This window comes from Stigmatopora nigra, chromosome 5 (genome assembly GCF_051989575.1).
Source record: "Stigmatopora nigra isolate UIUO_SnigA chromosome 5, RoL_Snig_1.1, whole genome shotgun sequence".
NCBI classification, from domain to species: Eukaryota; Metazoa; Chordata; class Actinopteri; order Syngnathiformes; family Syngnathidae; genus Stigmatopora; species Stigmatopora nigra.
In genome coordinates this window covers 3420698-3440155 of record NC_135512.1, presented here as the reverse complement: position 1 = coordinate 3440155, position 19458 = coordinate 3420698, and the positions used below count along the sequence as shown (strand labels likewise).

The 19458-nt window shown below is 35.8% G+C and overlaps 1 protein-coding gene across 1 annotated transcript in view; it reads right to left on the bottom strand.

Annotated features, from left to right (window-relative positions):
* Positions 1 to 19458, bottom strand: part of LOC144196637 (uncharacterized) — a 23953-nt gene extending 4495 nt beyond the window's left edge. Inside the window, exons 1-32 of the mRNA XM_077716993.1 lie at positions 19194 to 19458; positions 18274 to 18397; positions 17454 to 17614; positions 17254 to 17373; positions 16138 to 16262; positions 15854 to 16060; positions 15716 to 15781; positions 15484 to 15634; positions 14074 to 14273; positions 13893 to 14006; positions 11923 to 12039; positions 11072 to 11200; positions 10877 to 10990; positions 9735 to 9851; positions 9506 to 9643; positions 9295 to 9417; positions 8249 to 8386; positions 8060 to 8182; positions 7854 to 7991; positions 6256 to 6375; positions 6063 to 6173; positions 5540 to 5626; positions 5335 to 5463; positions 4163 to 4276; positions 3948 to 4085; positions 3721 to 3858; positions 3570 to 3641; positions 3356 to 3484; positions 3169 to 3294; positions 2191 to 2268; positions 1043 to 1215; positions 35 to 150 (exon numbers count right to left, since the gene is read on the bottom strand). Coding sequence (XP_077573119.1) covers positions 35 to 150; positions 1043 to 1215; positions 2191 to 2268; positions 3169 to 3294; positions 3356 to 3484; positions 3570 to 3641; positions 3721 to 3858; positions 3948 to 4085; positions 4163 to 4276; positions 5335 to 5463; positions 5540 to 5626; positions 6063 to 6173; positions 6256 to 6375; positions 7854 to 7991; positions 8060 to 8182; positions 8249 to 8386; positions 9295 to 9417; positions 9506 to 9643; positions 9735 to 9851; positions 10877 to 10990; positions 11072 to 11200; positions 11923 to 12039; positions 13893 to 14006; positions 14074 to 14273; positions 15484 to 15634; positions 15716 to 15781; positions 15854 to 16060; positions 16138 to 16262; positions 17254 to 17373; positions 17454 to 17614; positions 18274 to 18386 — 3925 coding nt within the window. The 5' untranslated portion in view covers positions 18387 to 18397; positions 19194 to 19458. The remainder of the gene's footprint in view (positions 1 to 34; positions 151 to 1042; positions 1216 to 2190; positions 2269 to 3168; positions 3295 to 3355; positions 3485 to 3569; positions 3642 to 3720; positions 3859 to 3947; positions 4086 to 4162; positions 4277 to 5334; positions 5464 to 5539; positions 5627 to 6062; positions 6174 to 6255; positions 6376 to 7853; positions 7992 to 8059; positions 8183 to 8248; positions 8387 to 9294; positions 9418 to 9505; positions 9644 to 9734; positions 9852 to 10876; positions 10991 to 11071; positions 11201 to 11922; positions 12040 to 13892; positions 14007 to 14073; positions 14274 to 15483; positions 15635 to 15715; positions 15782 to 15853; positions 16061 to 16137; positions 16263 to 17253; positions 17374 to 17453; positions 17615 to 18273; positions 18398 to 19193) is intronic.

The following is a 19458-nucleotide window of genomic DNA, read 5'->3' as shown; positions in this document are numbered from 1 at the left end:
AAGGCCAAAGAGACAATGCCTTCTGTCGTTGTACCGATTGTGTCCTCTAGTTTTTTCATCTGGTCGTGAGCATTGTGCAACTCATCTGTTTTCACATAGAGCATTTGTTGGAGGTCCAAAAGCGAATTCTGAATTTGCTCTTTGTGTGGCCTGCAGAAAAGAGAAAAATCGGTGGATCTGTTGTGATATTGCGTTTGTGTAATCATCTTAAACGTGCTGTCAAATTTTCCATATACACCATATATTCACGACTATACTGTATTATAAGGCGCATCCTCAACGAATGATACATTTCATTTTTTTCCATATATAAGACGCACTGGAGTATAAAGCGCCCTGTCTATTTTGGAGAAAATTTCAGACTTTGAAGTGCGCCTGCTAGTCGTGAAAATATGGTATATGGTATTGAATTCCAGGTACGTTTTATGGCTAAATGCATTCTTTTTGAAGGGAACTACACAGTCACCTCTAGAGCCAGCCATTGTTGATGTTTTGGATTTTTTTGTATAAAATCTTGCAGTGGGGGAGGAGCTATATGATGGAAGATTTTGTAAACTAAGATGGCTGATCTGCATATTTAACAGTATTGTTTCAGTTCAGGTGTTTGTGTTTTTTTTTAATATCCGACAGTAGTGGTTTTTCGTTTTTGGTTTTCTGTTTTTTTTCCATATATAAGGCGCACTGGAGTATAAGGCGCACTGTCTATTTTGGAGAAAATTTCAGACTTTTAAATGCGCCTTCTAGTCGAGAAAATACGGTATTTGGTATTGAGTTCCAGGTACGTTTTTTGGCTAAATGCATTCTTTTTGAAGGGAACTACACAGTCACCTCTAGAGCCAGCCCTTGTTGATACGTTGGAATTTTTTGTACAAAATCTTGTAGTGGAGGAGCTTTGTCTTGGAAGATTTTGTAAACTAAGGCGGCATCTGCATACTCGCACTAGTCATTGCAGATACTACCAAAAAAATCTACAAGTCTGATTTTCTGTGTCGAGATACAGGTGAGGTACATTCTCTCTGCTTCAAAATGAATGGAAACAAACCTAAGACTGGATGCTGTTTTCCTCTGCCTCGCCGATTCCTCATCATTCCAAACCAGTGCAGCAGAACGGGCATCCATCTGGTGCTCCACATCCCGTTCGCGGTCCCGTAGCGCTAAATTCTGTTCCCGCAGCACTAAAACCTGTTCCCTCAACTCCAGGTTCTCCTGCTTTAGCTTTGTCCCGCAACACAACACAAATGACTCCAGTTAGCAGCACAACAACAATCGACAGTGGAGAGGAGTCACGGGAGAACTTTGGACTTGGAAAGGACGAAAACTGCCTGACTGAAGCGGTAAGAAACCACACAAGAACTTTGGACTTTGATAGACGAACTTGGCCACAAAATGTCTCAAATTTGTTCAATTGCAGGTCAAGTTTACAATTTGGAATCAATCAACAACTACACTTTAAACACATGGGTAGCAATATTAAAACATATTCTAGATCAGGTGTCCAAGTGGCGGCCCGGGAGCCAAATCTGGGCCACCGCATCATTTTGTGTGGCCCGGGAAAGTAAATCATGAGGACCTGGCACCCTTTGTTCTAGATCAGGGGTGTCAAACTCCCATTGGTCTGCAGGCCGAATATAGCTTAATTTGAGATAAACTCATTGCAAAATGACATAGAACTAACAATAAGCCCACTTTTTTTCCTTTGTATTAGTCACTAATACTAATAATTAGTGCAAAGAATGAGTAAATTATCAAAATGTTTATTAACCGAATTTTCCTTTTACATTATGAACAAGAGAATAAGATAAGAACATAAATAAAGTATGTGCAATTTTAACAACACTTTTACACAGTTAAACATATATTTAATTATGTTTAAGTGTAAAACACTGCGCCCCTAGCGGATAATACATGAACTACAGATTTCAAAGATTTTTAAAAAAATTTTTATACAATGCAGCTTTCTTCCCCGGGCCGTTCCAAACCACCAGACGGGCCGCATCCGGCCCGCGGGCCGTATGTTTGACACCCACTGTTCTAGATTCAATATTCTAACTTGTTTTTGCTTTGCATTGAGTTTATCTGATGAAACTTTCCAAGGAGTCAAAGGTCACTTTTGGTCAAATCAGTGTAACAGATTAGGAGTCTTTGCCTAGCGTCCCGTTAACAAATTTCTCGGTACATTACGAGGCTTACATTGTAAACAACATCCTGCGTGTCGCCAACCCTGGTGTCTCGTCCACCTTCATATGGCATCACAGAAGTCGGGCCGCACTGCAAAACAAGGCCGTAAGGTTCTGTAGGTTAATTTGTTTATTATTCTACGGCACATGTGTCAAAGTGGCGGCCTGGGTGCCAAATCTGGCCCGCCTTATCATTTTATGTGGCCCAGGAAAGTAAATGATGAGTGGTGACTTTCTGTTTTAAGATCAAATTAAAATGAAGAGTATAGACTTATATTACATTTCATGATTTTCCCCCCTTTTAAATCGATAATTGTCATTTTCTAATCATTTTTTTCTGTGTTTTAGTTCAAAAATCATTTTGTAAATTCTAAAGATATATATAAAAAAAGCTAAAACAAACATTGTTTTAGATCTTTTCCTGATATTCCCCGTTTTAAATCGATAATTGTCATTTTCTAATCATTTTTTTTCTGTGTTTTTAGTTCAAAAATCATTTTGTAAATTCTAAAAATATATATAAAAAAGCTAAAACAAACATTGTTTTAGATTTTTTTCCTGATTTTCCCACTTTTAAATCAATAATTGTCCTTTTTTAGTTCAAAAATCATTTTGTAAAATCTAAAAATATATTTTAAAAAAAAAGCAAAAATAAACATTGTTTTAGATCTATAAAAAACTGAATATCAGGACTTTTAATCCAGTACTTTTAATCCATTTCTATAAATAAAAAAATCTAAAAATATGTTTAAAGAAAAATCAAAAATAAACATTGTTTTAGATCTATAAAAACTAAATATTCAGGACTTTTAATCCAGTTCTTTTAATCCATTTATATAAAGAAAAAAATCTAAATATTATATCTAAAATGGTCTAGCCCACATGAAATCAAATTGACGTTAAAGCGGCCCGCCAAACAACCCGAGTCTGACACCCTTGGGCTAAATGCTGGTAATAGAAAAGTGACATGTCAAGTTTTATGGCAGCTTACCCTCAATTCTTCCCTCAGAGAGTCTTTTTCAACAGTCAACTGCTGAATTTTTTCTTCCACCAGTTTAAGCTTCTGCTTCAGTTGAAGAATTTCCGCAGATGTGTTTGAGTGTTGATCGCCACCTGTCTGAACAGGAATTCAGTTCTTGCACTTTTTTAGGACCTTTCACCATTGTTTTTTTTAGGACCTTCAAGTCTTCCTCCAGTAAGGCTTTTCCCGCCAACATCTGCGTTAGTTTGCCGTCAGCCATTTTGACCATCTCTTGGAGTTTGCGCAGTTCTTCCGATGCATTCAATCTGTTAGAATCCATTTTTAGCTGTGAATTGAGAAATAGAGAGTTTTGAAATATTTGGTGCTTGTAAAAAAAAAAACTCTGGAAAAGTCTTCTGGTGGTTCCGGACCTGTAGTTGCTCGATCAGTGAGTCTTTTTCAGCTGTCACCTTCTGGATTTTTTCTTCAGTCAATCGGAACTTCTGTTTTAGATTGAATGGCGAATTGGATTTTTGTAGAATTGCTGACATATCTGGACTCAAGAATTCTTTTGGTACAAACCTTCATCTCCTCAAGCAGGGATTTGTTTTCTGCCAACATTTGTTGGACTTGTTGTTCTTTCTGTCTGAGTTTTTCTTTCAGACTTTCAGATGGTTTTGTTACACTTTGGTTGTTGTGTGGTAGTTGTTCTCTTTCCCACTTGGATGAGAAAGTTCATTTTTCTATTATTATTATTTTGATTTTTTTGCTTTAACCTGATCAAAAAAATTGCCCATTTTTTTTCTTACCTCAACTTGCTGTGTGTCTTTTTCTTCTGTCAAATGTTGGATTTTTTCTTCTGCCAGTTTGAGCTTTTCTCTCAATTTAAGAATTTCAGTAAACTTATTTGCACTTAAGGTGTCTCGCTGCTGCTGCTTTTTTTTCCACTTTGAAGAATAGTCTCGATTAATTTCATGTTTTTTGTTTTTTTTTACTGGATCAAAAATGTACTTTGTTTACCTACCTCAGCTTGCTGTGAGTCTCTTTCCTCCATTAACCGTTGGATTTTTTCTTCTGCCAGTCTGAGCTTTTCTTTCAGGTTGGAGATTTCACTCCATGTGTCAGAACTTGTCTTTTGCTGCGAATTAAGAAATGGAGTCGTGTTAAAACTGGCCAATATGGTGAAAACTAGAAGACTTGAGGTTCTCGTGACCGGATGTTTGGTCGGCGGCCTTTTGGTCCCTTTTGGTCGCCGGTCAAATGGTGACCTAGAGTTTACTGTTGAAACCAGCTCTCAAAATTATATTTATGAGAGAGAGAGTTTAATATCTAAGTACTGCTTAATATCTAAGTACTGTTTAATATCTAAGTACTGTTTAATATCCAAGTACTGTTTAATATCCAAGTACTGTTTAATATCCAAGTACTGTTTAATATCCAAGTACTGTTTAATATCCAAGTACTGTTTAATATCCAAGTACAGTTTAATATCTAAGTACTGTTGAAAACCAGCTCTCAAAATTATATTCATTAGAGTTTAATATCTAAATATCTACTGTTTTCAACAGTACTTAGATATTAAACAGTACTTAGATATTAAACAGTACTTGGATATTAAACCGTACTTCGATATTAAACCGTACTTGGATATTAAACAGTACTTGGATATTAAACAGTACTTGGAAATTAAACAGTACTTGGAGAATAAACAGTACTTGGATATTCAACAGTACTTGGATATTCAACAGTACTTGGATATTACACAGTACTTGGATATTAAACAGTACTTGGATATTAAACAGTACTTGGATATTAAACAGTACTTGGATATTAAACAGTACTTGGATATTAAACAGTACTTGGATATTAAACAGTACTTGGATATTAAACCGTACTTGGATATTAAACAGTACTTGGATATTAATCAGTACTTGGATATTCAACAGTACTTGGATATTAAACAGTACTTCGATATTAAACAGTACTTGGATATTAAACAGTAATTGGATATTAAACAGCACTTGGATATTAAACAGTACTTCGATATTAAACAGTACTTGGATATTAAACAGTACTTGGATATTAAACAGTACTCCGATATTAAACAGTACTCCGATATTAAACAGTACTTAGATATCTCATGAATATATTTTTGAGAGCTGGTTTGAAGAGTAAACTCGGTTCGGAGGTTCCTACCTTTAACTGCTCTGCTAGTCGATCTTTTTCGTTGGTCAATAGATGTATTTTTTCTTCAGTCAGTCTAAGTTTCTCTTTCAGATGAAGAACTTCAACTGATTCAGTTAAAGTTTGGTCTTTAGACTGTTTCTGCTTTTGTCAGCAATTTAAAAAAAATAGTCGCGATGAGTCATATTTTTTAAATACTCAGAAATTTTGTACTTACCTCAAAGTTTTTTTCTTCAGCCAGTCGAAGTTTTTCTTTCAGTTGGTGAACTTCAGCAGATTCAGGTGAGTTTTGGTATTTGTATTTCTGTTGTTTTTGTTAGGAATCAAAACAAAAAAATCGTCTGGATCAATTCACATTTTTTACAAATAATCAGCAATTACCTCAACCATTAACTTGTTTTCTTTCATTAACTGCTGGATTTTGTCTTCTGCCAGTCTGAGTTTTTCTTTTAGTTGAAGAACTTCAACAGATTCATTTGTGCTTTGGTTCCGGTCCTGCTTAAAATGAAAAAAAAAATACTCTTAATGAATATATATTTTAAAAACTGATCAGGAATTTTGGCTTTCACATATTTCAACCTTTGCAGTTCCTTCTTCTACCTGTGTAAGAACTTCACAGGATTCTGTCGCACTTTGGTCTTCTCGTTGCTGATGCTTTTTTTTAGCAATTAAAGAGACAAGGTGGATTTTTTTTAGATTTTTTTTGTAACTGATAAGGAATTTTTTGGGGGGCAACGTACCTCGACCTTTGAGTGTTTTTCTTCAATCAATTGCTGTATTTTTTCTTCCGCCAATCTGAGTTCTTCTTTCAATTGGGAGATTTTATCAGTTGTTATTGAACCAATTGTTTTCTGTGGGTTAGGACAATTAAGTCTGTAAAAATTAAGTCATGTTGGGAAAAAAAACAACAACAAAAAAACATCTTGTACTAACTTTTAACTCTGAAATCTGGGCTTCTTTTTCTTCGGTCAACTGTTGGATGTTTTCATCTTTCAGTTTAAGGTTCTCTTTTAGGTTGGAGATTTCATCCGATATGATCGAAACATTTTTATCCTAATGGATTTGAACAAAAAAAAATGTAAAAATGTTTTTATGTAGAGATAAAGTAAATGTTCTTGTACTTACTTTTTTTAATTCCTCCATCAGTGAGTCTTTTTCTCTAGTCAATTCTTGGACATTTCTTTCCGATAGTCTAAGCTTCTCTTTTAACTTGGAGATTTCATCCGGTGTAAAAGACCAACTTTTTTTCTACATATTGGGAAAAGTAGTTTTTTGTTCAATTTGTTCAGATGAGTATGGATATGATTTTTGTTACAAACTTTCAATTCCGAAATCAGCGAGTCGACTTCTTTGGTCAACATTCAAATCTCAAAAGGGCTTTTTGGCTCTATTTATTTATTAAATGGATTAAATGAACTGGATTAAAGGGCTTTAATAGTATTTTTTTATAGCTCTAAAACAATGTTTATTTTAGGTTTTTTTTTTAAATATATTTTTAGATTTTACACAATGATTTTTGAAGTAAAAACACCAAAAAAATGATTTAAAAAATCACAATTATTGATATAAAAGGGGGAAAATCAGGAAATTGAATATACATTTATACTCTTCATTTTAATTTGATCTTAAATCAGAAAGTCGGCACTCATGATTTACTTTCTCGGGCCGCATAAAATGATGCTGCGGGCCAGAATTGGCCCCCGGGCCGCATTTTTGACATCGACAGTCTAACAGATGATTGGCCAAAAGTTTCAGAGACAGTTCACCTATGTTAATTGGTATTGAGTTCCAGGTATGCAGGTGCTTTGGCTAATTTTAGCATTCTTTTTGAAGGGAACTACACATTCACCTCTAGAGCCAGCCATTGTTGATGTTTTGGATTTTTTTTTGTATAAAATCTTGCAGTGGGGGAGGAGCTATATGATGGGAGATTTTGTAAACTAAGATGGCTGATCTGCATATTTAGCAGTATTGTTTCAGTTCAGGTGTTTGTGTTTTTTTAATATCCGACAGTGGTGGTTTTTCTGTTTTTCCATATATAAGTCGCACTGGATTATAAGGCGCACTGTCTATTTTAGAGAAAATGTAAGACTTTTAAGTGGGCCTTATAGTCGTGAAAATACGGTAATTGCTATTGACTTCCAAGTATGAAGCACTCACTACTTTACAGTCACCTCTAGAGCCAGCCATTGTTGATGTCTTGGATTTTTTTTTTGTATAAAATCTTGCAGTGGGGGAGGAGCTATATGATGGAAGATTTTGTAAACTAAGATGGCATCTGTATATTCAACAGTATTGTTTCAGTTCAGGCGTGTTTTTTTTAATATCCGACAGTGGTCGTTTTTTGTTTTTGTTTTTCCTGTTTTTTCCATATATAAGGCGCACTGTCTATTTTGGAGAAAATTTAAGACTTTTAAGTGCACCTGATAGTTGTGAAAATACGGTAATTGTTATTGACTTCCAGGTATGAAGCACTCACTACTTTACAGTCACTTCTATCGCCACCCTTTTTTTTACTCCCCGGTACTTACCTCAAGTTCCATCATAAAGGAGTCTCTTTCTTTCATCACCTCTTTGATTTTTCCTTCTGATAATTGAATGTTTTCCATTAGATTTTCCATTTCAGTAGATGTCCTCATAGTGAAGCGATCTTTCTGGAGCTGTATTTTCTGCAAAAAGAGTCAACGTAATATTTAGTTTTACCAAATAACAATGCGAGAGTAATTCTGGTGCTAACCTTCATTTCATCTGTTAGCAAGTCTTTTTCTGATGTCAACTGGTGAAAATTTTTGTTGACTTCTCGGAGTTCCAATTTGAGCTTCAAAACTTCCGCAGTCACGTTGGAGCTTTGTTCGACTCTCTGTTGTTGTTGTTGTTACAAATTAGCACATTTTATTCTGTAAAGTGAGAATGCTATGGTGTTGACCTTTAATTGCTCCATCAATGAGTCTTTCTCATCTTTCCTCGGCTTGATTTGCTCTTCCGACAGTCTGATCTTTTCTTCCAGTTTTAGAATTTCCGCAGAGGTCTTCAATTGTTGCTCGTCACGATTTAGCTGAAGTTTCTAAAGGGTAGAAAATGTGGTCTGTTTACGGGTTACGAGACTCGGACCGTGACCGGACGTTTGGTCGCCGGTCTTTTGGTTGCCGGTCAAATGGTGACAGAGAGTTTACTGTTGAAACCAGCTCTCAAAATTATATTCATGAGAGAGTTTAATATCTAAGTACTGTTTAATATCTAAGTACTGCTTATTATCTAAGAACTGCTTATTAACCAAGTACTGTTTACTATCTAAGTACTGTTTAATATCTAAGTACTGTTTAATATCTAAGTACTCTGTAATATCTAAGTACTGTGTAATATCTAAGTACTGTTAAATATCTAAGTACTGTGGAGACCAGCTCTCAAAATTATATTCATGAGAGTTTAATATCTAAATATCTACTGTTTTTAACAGTACTTAGATATTAAACAGTACTTAGATATTAAAAAGTATTTAGATATTAAACAGTATTTAGATATTAAACAGTACCTAGATATTAAACAGTACCTGGAGATTAAACAGTACTTAGATATTAAACAGTACTTAGATATTAAATAGTACTTAGATATTAAACAGTACTTAGATATTAAACAGTACTTAGATATTAAACAGTATTTAGATATTAAACAGCACTTAGATATTAAACAGCACTTAGATATTAAACAGCACTTAGATATTAAACAGTACTTGGAGATTAAACAGTACTTGGAGATTTGACAGTACTTGGAGATTAAACAGTACTTAGATATTAAACAGTACTTAGATATTAAACAGTACTTAGATAATAAACTCTCTCTCATGAATATAATTTTGAGAGCTGGTTCCAACAGTAAACTCCCTGTCACCTTTTGACCGGCTGGCGACCTAAAGGGACCAAAAAAACGGCGACCAAATGTCCAAACACCACTTGGGACATGACAAGAATTGACCTCCAATTCCTCCATCTGTCGCTCTTTTTCAGATTTCAACTTTTCGAGAGTGTCCTCTGTCATTTTGATCTTCTCTTTCAGTGTAAACATCTCAGCAGATGCTTTCGAGTGTTTCTCATTCTTCTTTGGTGGTAGATATAGAAACAGAATGTTGTTAAATTCATCCATGTCAATCATAATTAAAATAAATAAGGAGAGTCCTGCTACTGACCTGAAATTCCTCCATTTGCCAGTCGTTTTTCAGCGTCAATTGCTGGATTTTTGCTTCGGACACTCGGAGCTTCTGTTTCAGGTCCGAAATATCGGCAAGTGCGTTGGAGATGCGATGCTCTTGCTGCCTCTTCTGATGCTACATATTTGGAAGTCGAATTCAAAAAAATATGGTGTCATATTACCTTTTTGGAACAAAATATTCAACATGGATTGTTACTGTTACTAACCTTGAATTCCTCTTTCACTAAATCTTTTTCACAATTGACCTGTTGAACTTTCTGTTCTGCCCTTTTTAGATTCACTCTTAACGTTAATATCTCGCCAGACGTTTCGGAATTCTGCGTCTGAGTGGAAATAACAAAATTAGTCCTCCTTAGTACAGGCATGGTGGGCAAACTACGGCCCGTGTGCCACATACAGCTCGTTAGGCTTTTTAATCCGGCCCGCCAACGTTGTCCAATTTTTATCTTTGTATTTTTTTTACCCCAAGATGGCGCCGTCACACAGAAGCCAATGGCAGTAGCTCTGTCCACTGTTATTTTTTTTGTTTTTTTACAGCCCTTCTATTTTTTTAAATTGCTTTTTAATATTTCTTAATACATACTTTTTACTTGACTTTCCACTTTATACTTTTTACGTTAATGATGAGTGATGAGTATGTTAATACTTTAGTCCTTTTTTTCTCTATATGTTTCATATGTACTGTTAACGGATGCACTTTTTTATATGTATCGTATCTTGTGCTGACCCGGCCCCTTGTATTAGTCAGTAATATTAATAATTAGTGCAAAGAATGAGTAAATTATCAAAATGTTTATTAAAAGAATTTTCCTTTTACATTATGAACAATATATTATGAACAAGAGAATAACATAAGAACATAAATAAAGTATGTGCAATTTTAACAAGACTTTTACACAGTTAAACATATATTTAAGTGTTTAAGTGTAAAACACTGCGCCCCTAGCGGATAATACATGAACTACACATTTTAAAGATTTTTTTTTATACAATGCAGCTTTCTTTTATACAGTTAAACATATATTTAAGTGTAAAACACTGCGCCCCTAGCGGATAATACATGAACTACAAATTTTAAAGATTTTTTATATTTTTTTATACAATGCAGCTTTCTTCCCCGGGCCGTACCAAACCACCAGACGGGCTGGATCCGGCCCGCGGGCCGTATGTTCGACACCCCTGCTTTAGTCCCTTTTTTCTGTTTATGTTTCATATGTACTGTTAACGGATGCACTTTTTTATATGTATCGTATCTTGTGCTGACCCGGCCTGTCTGTCAAAAATTTAAAGTCAATGTGTTGTGTTCCCCGAGCCGAAGTTTGCCCACCACCCCTGCCCTAGTACCAACCTTTAATTCCTCTAACTCCTGGATCTTTTCTTTTGCTCTTTGAAGCTTCTGTTCAAGTTGTACGATTTCACCAGAGGAAACTGCTATTTGCTTCTCATGCTGCTGCTGCATGTACTAAAAAAACATTGCCAAAAAAAGTGAGTCCGCTTGTCAAGACCTCTCATTAAGATAAATTAAAAAAAAAAAAAAAACAACCTTCAGTTCTTCCATTAGCGGGTCAACGGCCATCATCGGCGTTTCTTCTGTTACTCCCTTTGCTAGCCTGAGTGCTTCTTTCAGTTTCAGAATTTCGGCACTTGCCGTCGCTTGCTTCAACTGCTTTTGCTGCGTGTTGAAATGTACAGTGTTCCCTCGCTTATCGCGGTTAATGGGGACCGGGACTCCCCGTAATAAGTGCATTTCCGCGAAATAGGCGTGCCCCTTCAAAAATGCTTAAAGAAACGTCTAACAAAAGCACCACCAAGCAAAAATATCATAGTAGTCCGGATGGAGGATCTTCTGCAGTTTTTTTGCACGTAAGAAACATCGTTATTGGGAGTTGTGAACATTGTTTTTTGGGCGGTGAAGATGCACCTGTAAACAGCCATGACGTCATCAATGCCATTCCTGAACTCTCACCATGTTATTGACCATTTCTATGGCCTTATTGTTGATGCAATTACTAATTCTTATTGAATATTTTGTTTCCACCTCTTGTAAAATGATGTAATTTATCATTTTAACTTCATATCTTTAAATGTTTTATTTTTTTTTTCCTGAAAAAAATCTGCCAAGCTCTGAGTCCGCGATAGCTGAAGCCCCAAGTAGCGAGGGAACACTGTACTAATTCTTATTGAATATTTTGTTTCCACCTCTTGTAAAATGATGTAATTTATCATTTTAACTTAATATCTTTACAATTTTTATATATTTTTTTTCCTGAAAAAAATCCGCCAAGCACTGAGTCCGCGGTAGCTGAAGCGCGAAGTAGCGAGGGAACACTGTACAGATTCAACAAATGCACAAAAAGATCAATGGTGACACAAAAAAAATCATCTGATACTTACCCTCAATTCTACCATTTGTGATTCTTTTTCACTCTCCATCTGTTGGATTTTTTCGTTTGCCTTTCTGAGTTGCATCTGGAGTTGGATCATTTCTGAGGTGTGTTGCTCAAACTGCAGCTACATGATTCATAGTTCATTAGGATATCCAAATTCATATTGGAAACATATTACAGTGTTCCCCCGCTACTTCACGGTTCAGCTACCGCGGACTCAGAGCTTCGCAGATTATTTTTTGGAAAAAAATAATACAAATATTACATTAAAACAACATATTTTACAGTTTTTTTTGTTATAACATGAATTTCACTCTCTCTACCCGTATTCTATATGGTGTACTGTATATAGGGGGTAACAAAAATAAAAAAAACTAAAAAAAAATTAAAAAAATAATTAAAAACAAATTGGAATTAAATTCAAATCAAGCATTTTTGAAGGGGAATCACTACTTTGCGGAAATGCACTTATCGCGGGTGGTCCCAGTCCCCATTAACCACGATAAGCGAGGGAACACTGTATAACAACCTGTTATTACTGCGCTAACCTGCAATTTGTTGATACTAACCTCCAGTTCCTCTGCCAGTAAATCTTTCTCTAACAACTCCTGTTCACTTTTGGCTTCTGACATCTTGTCCGCTTCGCTCAAGTTCAGGATATCAACTGGTGAATGGCCGTTCTGCTCTTTCTGCAGTGGATTATGAAGTTACAGTGAAGCATTATGGGGTATTCATACCTGCCAAGATAGGCAATAAATCATACCTGTCAACTTGAACGTTTTATACGTCTTTTATACGTTTTTTTTTTACCATTTCAAATCATGTTTGTACGGGGAAATTATTATTCTTATTTTTTTTAAATTGCCAATATTTATGAAAACCGATCTCAACAAGACCGTTTTGGCTAAAATCCAGATACCGTATTTTCACGACTATAAGCCGCACTTAAGTCTTACATTTTCTCCAAAATAGACAGGGCGCCTTATAATACAGTACGCCTTATATATGGAAAAAAACGGAAAACCAAAAAACCACCACTGTCGGATATTAAAAAAACACAAACGCCTGAACTGAAACAATACTGTTAAATACGCAGATCAGCCATCTTAGTTTACAACATCTTCCATCATATAGCTCCTCCCCCACTGCAAGATTTTATACAAAACAATCCAAAACATCAACAATGGCTGGCTCTAGAGGTGACTGTGAAGTAGTGAGTGCTTCATACCTGGAAGTCAATAGCAATCACCGTATTTTCACCACTATAAGGCGCACTTAAGTCTTAAATTTTCTCCAAAATAGACAGTGCACCTTATAATTCTGTGCGCCTTAAATATGGAAAAAATGTCATTCATCGAGGGTGCGCCTTATAATGCGGTGCACCTTATAGTCGTGAAAATACGGTAGTCTCTTACGGGGAATCATAATCATTTATAAGGGCAGTTAACGGCATAGGTTGACAGGTATGATCAATGGACAGTCCATCCAAGCTCACCTCAAATCCTGTACACTTTCCTGATTTCACAATTCCAAGGCGAATGTCCTGTATTTGATTTTTTAGTGCAAAAAAAAAACTGTCAACACCTATACAGTATTCCCTCGGTTATCGCGGTTAATGGGGACCGGGACCATCCGTGATAAGTGAATTTCCGCAAAGTAGTGATTCCCCTTCAAAAATGCTTAATTTGAATTTAATTCAATTTTATTTTTTAAATTTTTTTTGTGTAATTTTTCTTTATTTTTTTAATTTCCCCCCCCCCCCCCCTGTATACAGTACACCATATAGAATACGGGTAGAGAGAGTGAAAATCAAGTTATAACAAAAAAAACTGTAAAATATGTTGTTTCAATGTAATATTTGTATTTTATTTTTCCCCCAAAAAATCTGCAAAGCTCTGAGTCCGCGTTAGCTGAACCGCGAAGTAGCGAGGGAACACTGTAATAATATTTTAGAACATAAAATCCGCCAGTACTCACATTCAGTTCTTCCATTAGAGAGACTTTTTCCTTTGTCACCTGCTGAAGGTTTTTTTCTACCTGTCGAAGCTCATCTTTCAGTTCCCGAATTTCATCTGGTTCCTCTTGTACACCCTACCATTCGACACATAGTGTTTTTTTTTAAGTCTTGACTAACATACAATTAGAAATCTTTTGCTACCTCAATTTCATGACTTTTCTTCCTTTCCAAACTGTTGCCGCTGAATAGAGTGTTTCTATAGTGTTGGGCTTCCAAACGATATTGATCCCGTTCTTCCTCCAAACTCTTGACAAAGGCATCTAAACGTGACGGTGAGCGATCCCTCCCGCAAACGCCATATTTGGCTCGCCAGCCTTCCAATTCAAGCACCAAGACTTTTTCTGAAAAACACGAGCTCGCTAATACAGTGTTCCCTCGGTTATCGCGGTTAATGGGGACCGGGACCCCCGTAACAAGTGCATTTCCGCAAAGTAGGGGTGCCCCTTCAGAAATGCTTAAAGAAACGTGTAACACGTGCAAAAAAGCACCACCAAGCAAAAAAATTATAGTAGTCCGTATGGAGGATCTTCTGCAGTTTTTTGGCACATAAGAAACATGGTTATTGGGAGTTGTGAACATTGTTTTTTGGGCGGTGAAGATGCGTCTGGAAACAGCCATGACGTCATCAATGCCATTCCTGAACTCTCACCATGTTATTGACCATTTCTTTGGCCTTTTTTGATGCAATTACTAATTCTTATTGAATATTTGGTTTCCACCTCTTGTAAGATGATGTAATTTATCATTATAACTTAATATCTTTACATTTTTACATATTTTTTTCCTGAAAAAAATATGCGAAGCTCTTAGTCCGCAATAGCTAAAGCGCCAAGTAGCGAGGGAACACTGTACTATTTCTTATTGAATATTTTGTTTCCACCTCTTGTCAAATGATGTAATTCATCATTTTAACTTAATATCTTTAAATTTTGTATTTATTTTTTCCTGAAAAAAATCTGCGAAGCTCTGAGTCCGCGATAGCTAAAGCGCCAACTAGCGAGGGAACACTGTACTAATTCTTATTGAATATTTTGTTTCCACCTCTTGTAAAATGATGTAATTCATCATTTTAACTTAATATCTTTAAATTTTGTATTGATTTTTTTCCTGAAAAAAATCTGCCAAGCTCTGAGTCCGCAATAGCTAAAGCGCCAAGTAGCGAGGGAACACTGTACTATTTCTTATTGAATATTTTGTTTCCACCTCTTGTAAAATGATGTAATTTATCATTTTAACTTAATATCTTTACATTTTTTATTAATTTTTTACTCCTGAAAAAAATCTGCCAAGCTCTGAGTCCGCGATAGCTAAAGCTCCAAGTAGCGAGGGAACACTGTACTAATTCTTATTGAATATTTTGTTTCCACCTCTTGTCAAATGATGTAATTTACCATTTTAATTGAATATCTTTCAATTTTCTATTTATTTTTTCCTGAAAAAAATCTGCCAAGCTCTGAGTCCGCGATAGCTAAAGCGCCAAGTAGCGAGGGAACACTGTACCACGTCTCAGAGTCATTCGACTACCATTTTGCTTTTGTTTTTTTTTTTTACCCAAGGCCATCATCTTCTGCAGTTTATCCTGCAACCTGTTCTTCTCTGCTGCTAGAAAGTCTACCATTTCTTCCAATTTCTCTCGATTGCTCTCTTGATGGTCACCAGTTACTGGTTGTGCTTTGAATTCAATATCTGGGAGAGCTGGAGTCTGTCAACAACAACAACAAAAAAAGATGGATAACAAAACCAACCGCCAAATGAAGCCGATATACATAAATGCAACTCTCACCGTTTGTTTTCGACCAAGCTGATCTTCCAATTCTTGAATGACTTCCTGGTGCTTCCGAATAATGACCTGTTGGAGTAAAAAAAAGACATTCTTTCACTTTCTGGAGAGGAAAAAACACAAATCTTCATGTAGTCTTACTTTTAGATCTTCTACTTCTATATTGGCAGCTTTTAACTTTTGCTTCTTTTCCATTTCCATCATTTCCGCTAAATTACGTATGTCCATAATTTCTTGACATAGTTCATGGTTCTTTGAGGTGAGTTCCATCACTTTACTTGATGACTTTTGCTTGACGGCATTGAGCTCCTGTTCCAAGTTGTGGTTGGTCTGGAATAGCTCATCAATCTGCAGAGATGCAAAAAAAAGTTGACATTTTTTTATGTCTGAAATGACAATCTATAACCAATTTCAATTGGACTTACTTGGTTATTTAAGAGTTGTATCTGTTCATGAGTGTTTCCTAGTTCTAGTTTTAGTTTTGTGGGTTCACTCTGGACCAGGTCGGATTCATAAGGATCATCATTAGGCGAAGATTCGGCATGTGATGCTATGTTAAGAGAAAGAAAACTCTGATTTATTGAGCAAAAAATGGAATCATTACAGATCAATTGTTGGGTTTATTCTGTATTACTATTGTACATAAGTGTAGTAATTCATTTCTTTGTTAAATCATTAAAAGTCTTTCTATTGTTCGGCTCGAGGTCATAAACTGCCGCCTAGTCAACTCTCACATGGACTTTTCCAAGGCAAAGAGACGCCAAGGTCTAACAACAGATACGGATATCTGCCACTTCCATAATATTCGTGACACTTCGGGTTTCTTTATGTAATTGTTAAATAATTGTTAGGTCAAATCAGTGCTTTTCAATTATTTTCTGTTAGGCCCCCCTACCAAGAAGAAAACTATCCCCCCCACCCCCCACTTCCCACCGTGACTATAAATATAATCAATTTATAAAATTGTTATAAGTACAACATTTTATCCTTATTAACATTAAAGAAAAGGAAAAAAAAGAAACAAATATAGTCAAACTTACAAAGAATAACTTTATTAAATCTTGTTTTAAGTCTGCAACAGAAAAGATTTTAAGTGCATCAATGCCTGAAATAAAAAATAAATGAGAGCGCCACTGCCAGCTACTGTAGTGGATGCGCAATTACACTTTATACTAGTACGGCCAAATAAAATCCTGTTCCCCAGTGTTACACGCGCCCCCCCAGATATCACACCACGCCCCCCCCCCCAGGGGGCGCGCCCCACTATTTGAGAAGCACTGGGTCAAATGAAGGCGTGATTGTTTTTATCCAAAATGCCTTAAAGCTGTACGCAAAATACTGTTGGAGAGGATACTTTGGAAGATCTCCTCCCTTAAGGTTCTTATCTGTGATTCAATCTATTTAATTAAATGTCAATAATTGAATAAGATGTCTGCCTGCACTTATTGATAATTACAAAGAAGGGTAAATATAATGAACTTAGGATCAAGGAATAGAATTTAAAAGCCATTGGACTTTTTATCTATTTGGATTCTTCTTACTCAGTTGCTGTACGATCCTGGCCTTTTCGTTGCACTCCTCCTCCAAACATTGGATCTTGTGGATATAGTCCTTGTTTAAAGATTTTTGCAAAGCCAGTTTTGCGATGTACCCCTTCAACTCTGGAAGCAGAAATGTTTCATTTTCAATGGGCCAAGTGATCCTTTTTTCCCTACCCTGACGTGGGTCTTTCTTTGCTTACCTTTGGTCAAGTGGGTCTTCTCATCCCTCACCATCCTGAGCTCCACATGAAGGTCTTGGTTCTCGTGGGCAAGGTGGACATCCGAGTTTTGGCTTTCTTTCTCTAATTTGCCCATCGATCGTTGGGAATCGCGAAGGCTTTCCGTGGTGTGAACCAGGTCACTGTATTTACAATACAGTTCTTCAGTTGTCAATTAGCTAACTCATTTACTATGAAGACCCGAATAATAGTAGGCACTGGAATAATAGTAGGCAGTGGAAAATTCCCAAAATAATGAATATTAGTAGTAGTAGTAGTAGTACTATTATTCCGGTGGAATTTTTTATTGGAATTATTGGAATTTTACACTCCCTACTATTATTCCAGTGCCTACTATTATTCGGGTCTTCATAGTACTCACATTGTTTTTATGGAACTATAGTTTTAGCTGGAAAGTACTGCAGTTGTTTCACTTTACAAAAAGGGAATAAAATACAGTGTTCCCTCGGTTATCGCGGTTAATGGGGACTGGGACCACCCGCGATAAGTTAGTTTCCGCAAAGTAGGGATTCCACTTCAAAAATGCTTCATTTGAATTTAATTCCAAAAAAAATTATAATTTTTCTTTCTTTATTTACTTTGTTTTTTATTTTTTACCCCCTGTATACAGTACACCATATAGAATACGGGTAGAGAGAGTGAAATTCATGTTATAACAAAAAAAAAAACAGTAAAATATGTTGTCTCAATGTAATATTTGTATTTTTTATTATTTTTATTCAAAAATCTGCAAAGCTCTGAGCCGCAAAGTAGCGAGGGAACACTGTAATGGTTGTAGTACCTGAAAAGCTCCTGAACAAGTGGTACAGACTCTGCTCCTAGATACTTATCGTAGCCCAAGTCGTACAGGCGACCCCTCAGCTTGGACCACTTCCTTTCTTTGACTAGATCCATGGCGCTCTCGCCTGTCATAAACAAAAAATATATATACCGTATTTTCACGACTATAGGGCGCACATAAAAGTCTTAAATTTTCTACAAAATAGACAGGGCGCCTTATATATGGACCAATACTAAAATTGTTATCATGATAAAATTAAATAAATCAGTGGATAGGGTACACTATTGTCTACAGCTCTCACAACTACGGGAAGCAGCCCCCGACTCTATTATTTTCCCGTAGAAAAAGTACTGCACAGTGACTACTGTGATATAGAGGTATTTTGTCAATACGCCCAATGGGTTGTGGTCTGTATACATTGACTACAATACAGCTTTACAAAGCAACTTTGATGGATTTGTGGGTGATGATGATGTCAGTACATTGTAAAATGGCTAAATAGAGTACAACCAAACTCAGTTTTGCTTCCGTTGCCTTTTTAAAAACATGTTTTTATGTTTAAGCTGATGTATGTTTTGCCATGCCTGGCTGCGTCTATAAAAACGGTGTATCCTTTGTGTGTGTAAAATACAGAAATAGCACTCGTTATTGACACTGCGGCTAAAAATACCATGCGCCATATAGTCGTGAAAATACGGTAATTGCATTGAATGCTTTTATTGCCATAATACAAGTATAATGAGATTTAAATCTTCACTACAAATTGCACAAATAACAGGAATAAATAAACAGACAAATAAGCAATCAATAAGTAAGGAAAAAAATATTGTAGATCTTATAGACTAACTGAAACGATGTATAATCAAGATTTTAATTGCCAAACATTTTATATATATCCAAGTAAAATTCCTTGTACAAACCTTAAAGAAGCGATGAATACTTCATTCTGAAATTTATGAAAAATACTTGATATCCCATCCTCATCTATAGAAAATCCAGAAAACTTTTATACATCTCATATATCTGAATGTGAAACCTCAAAGACATATTTTTATTATTATATTAAATTATTGTTTAAAGTAGTCAGATCATTTCTTTATCATTTTGTTCATATTCTTTTAGAGCCTCTATTACAAAGATCACTTTGTTCTTATATCCACAAAATAAGACACTTGGTAAGCATTG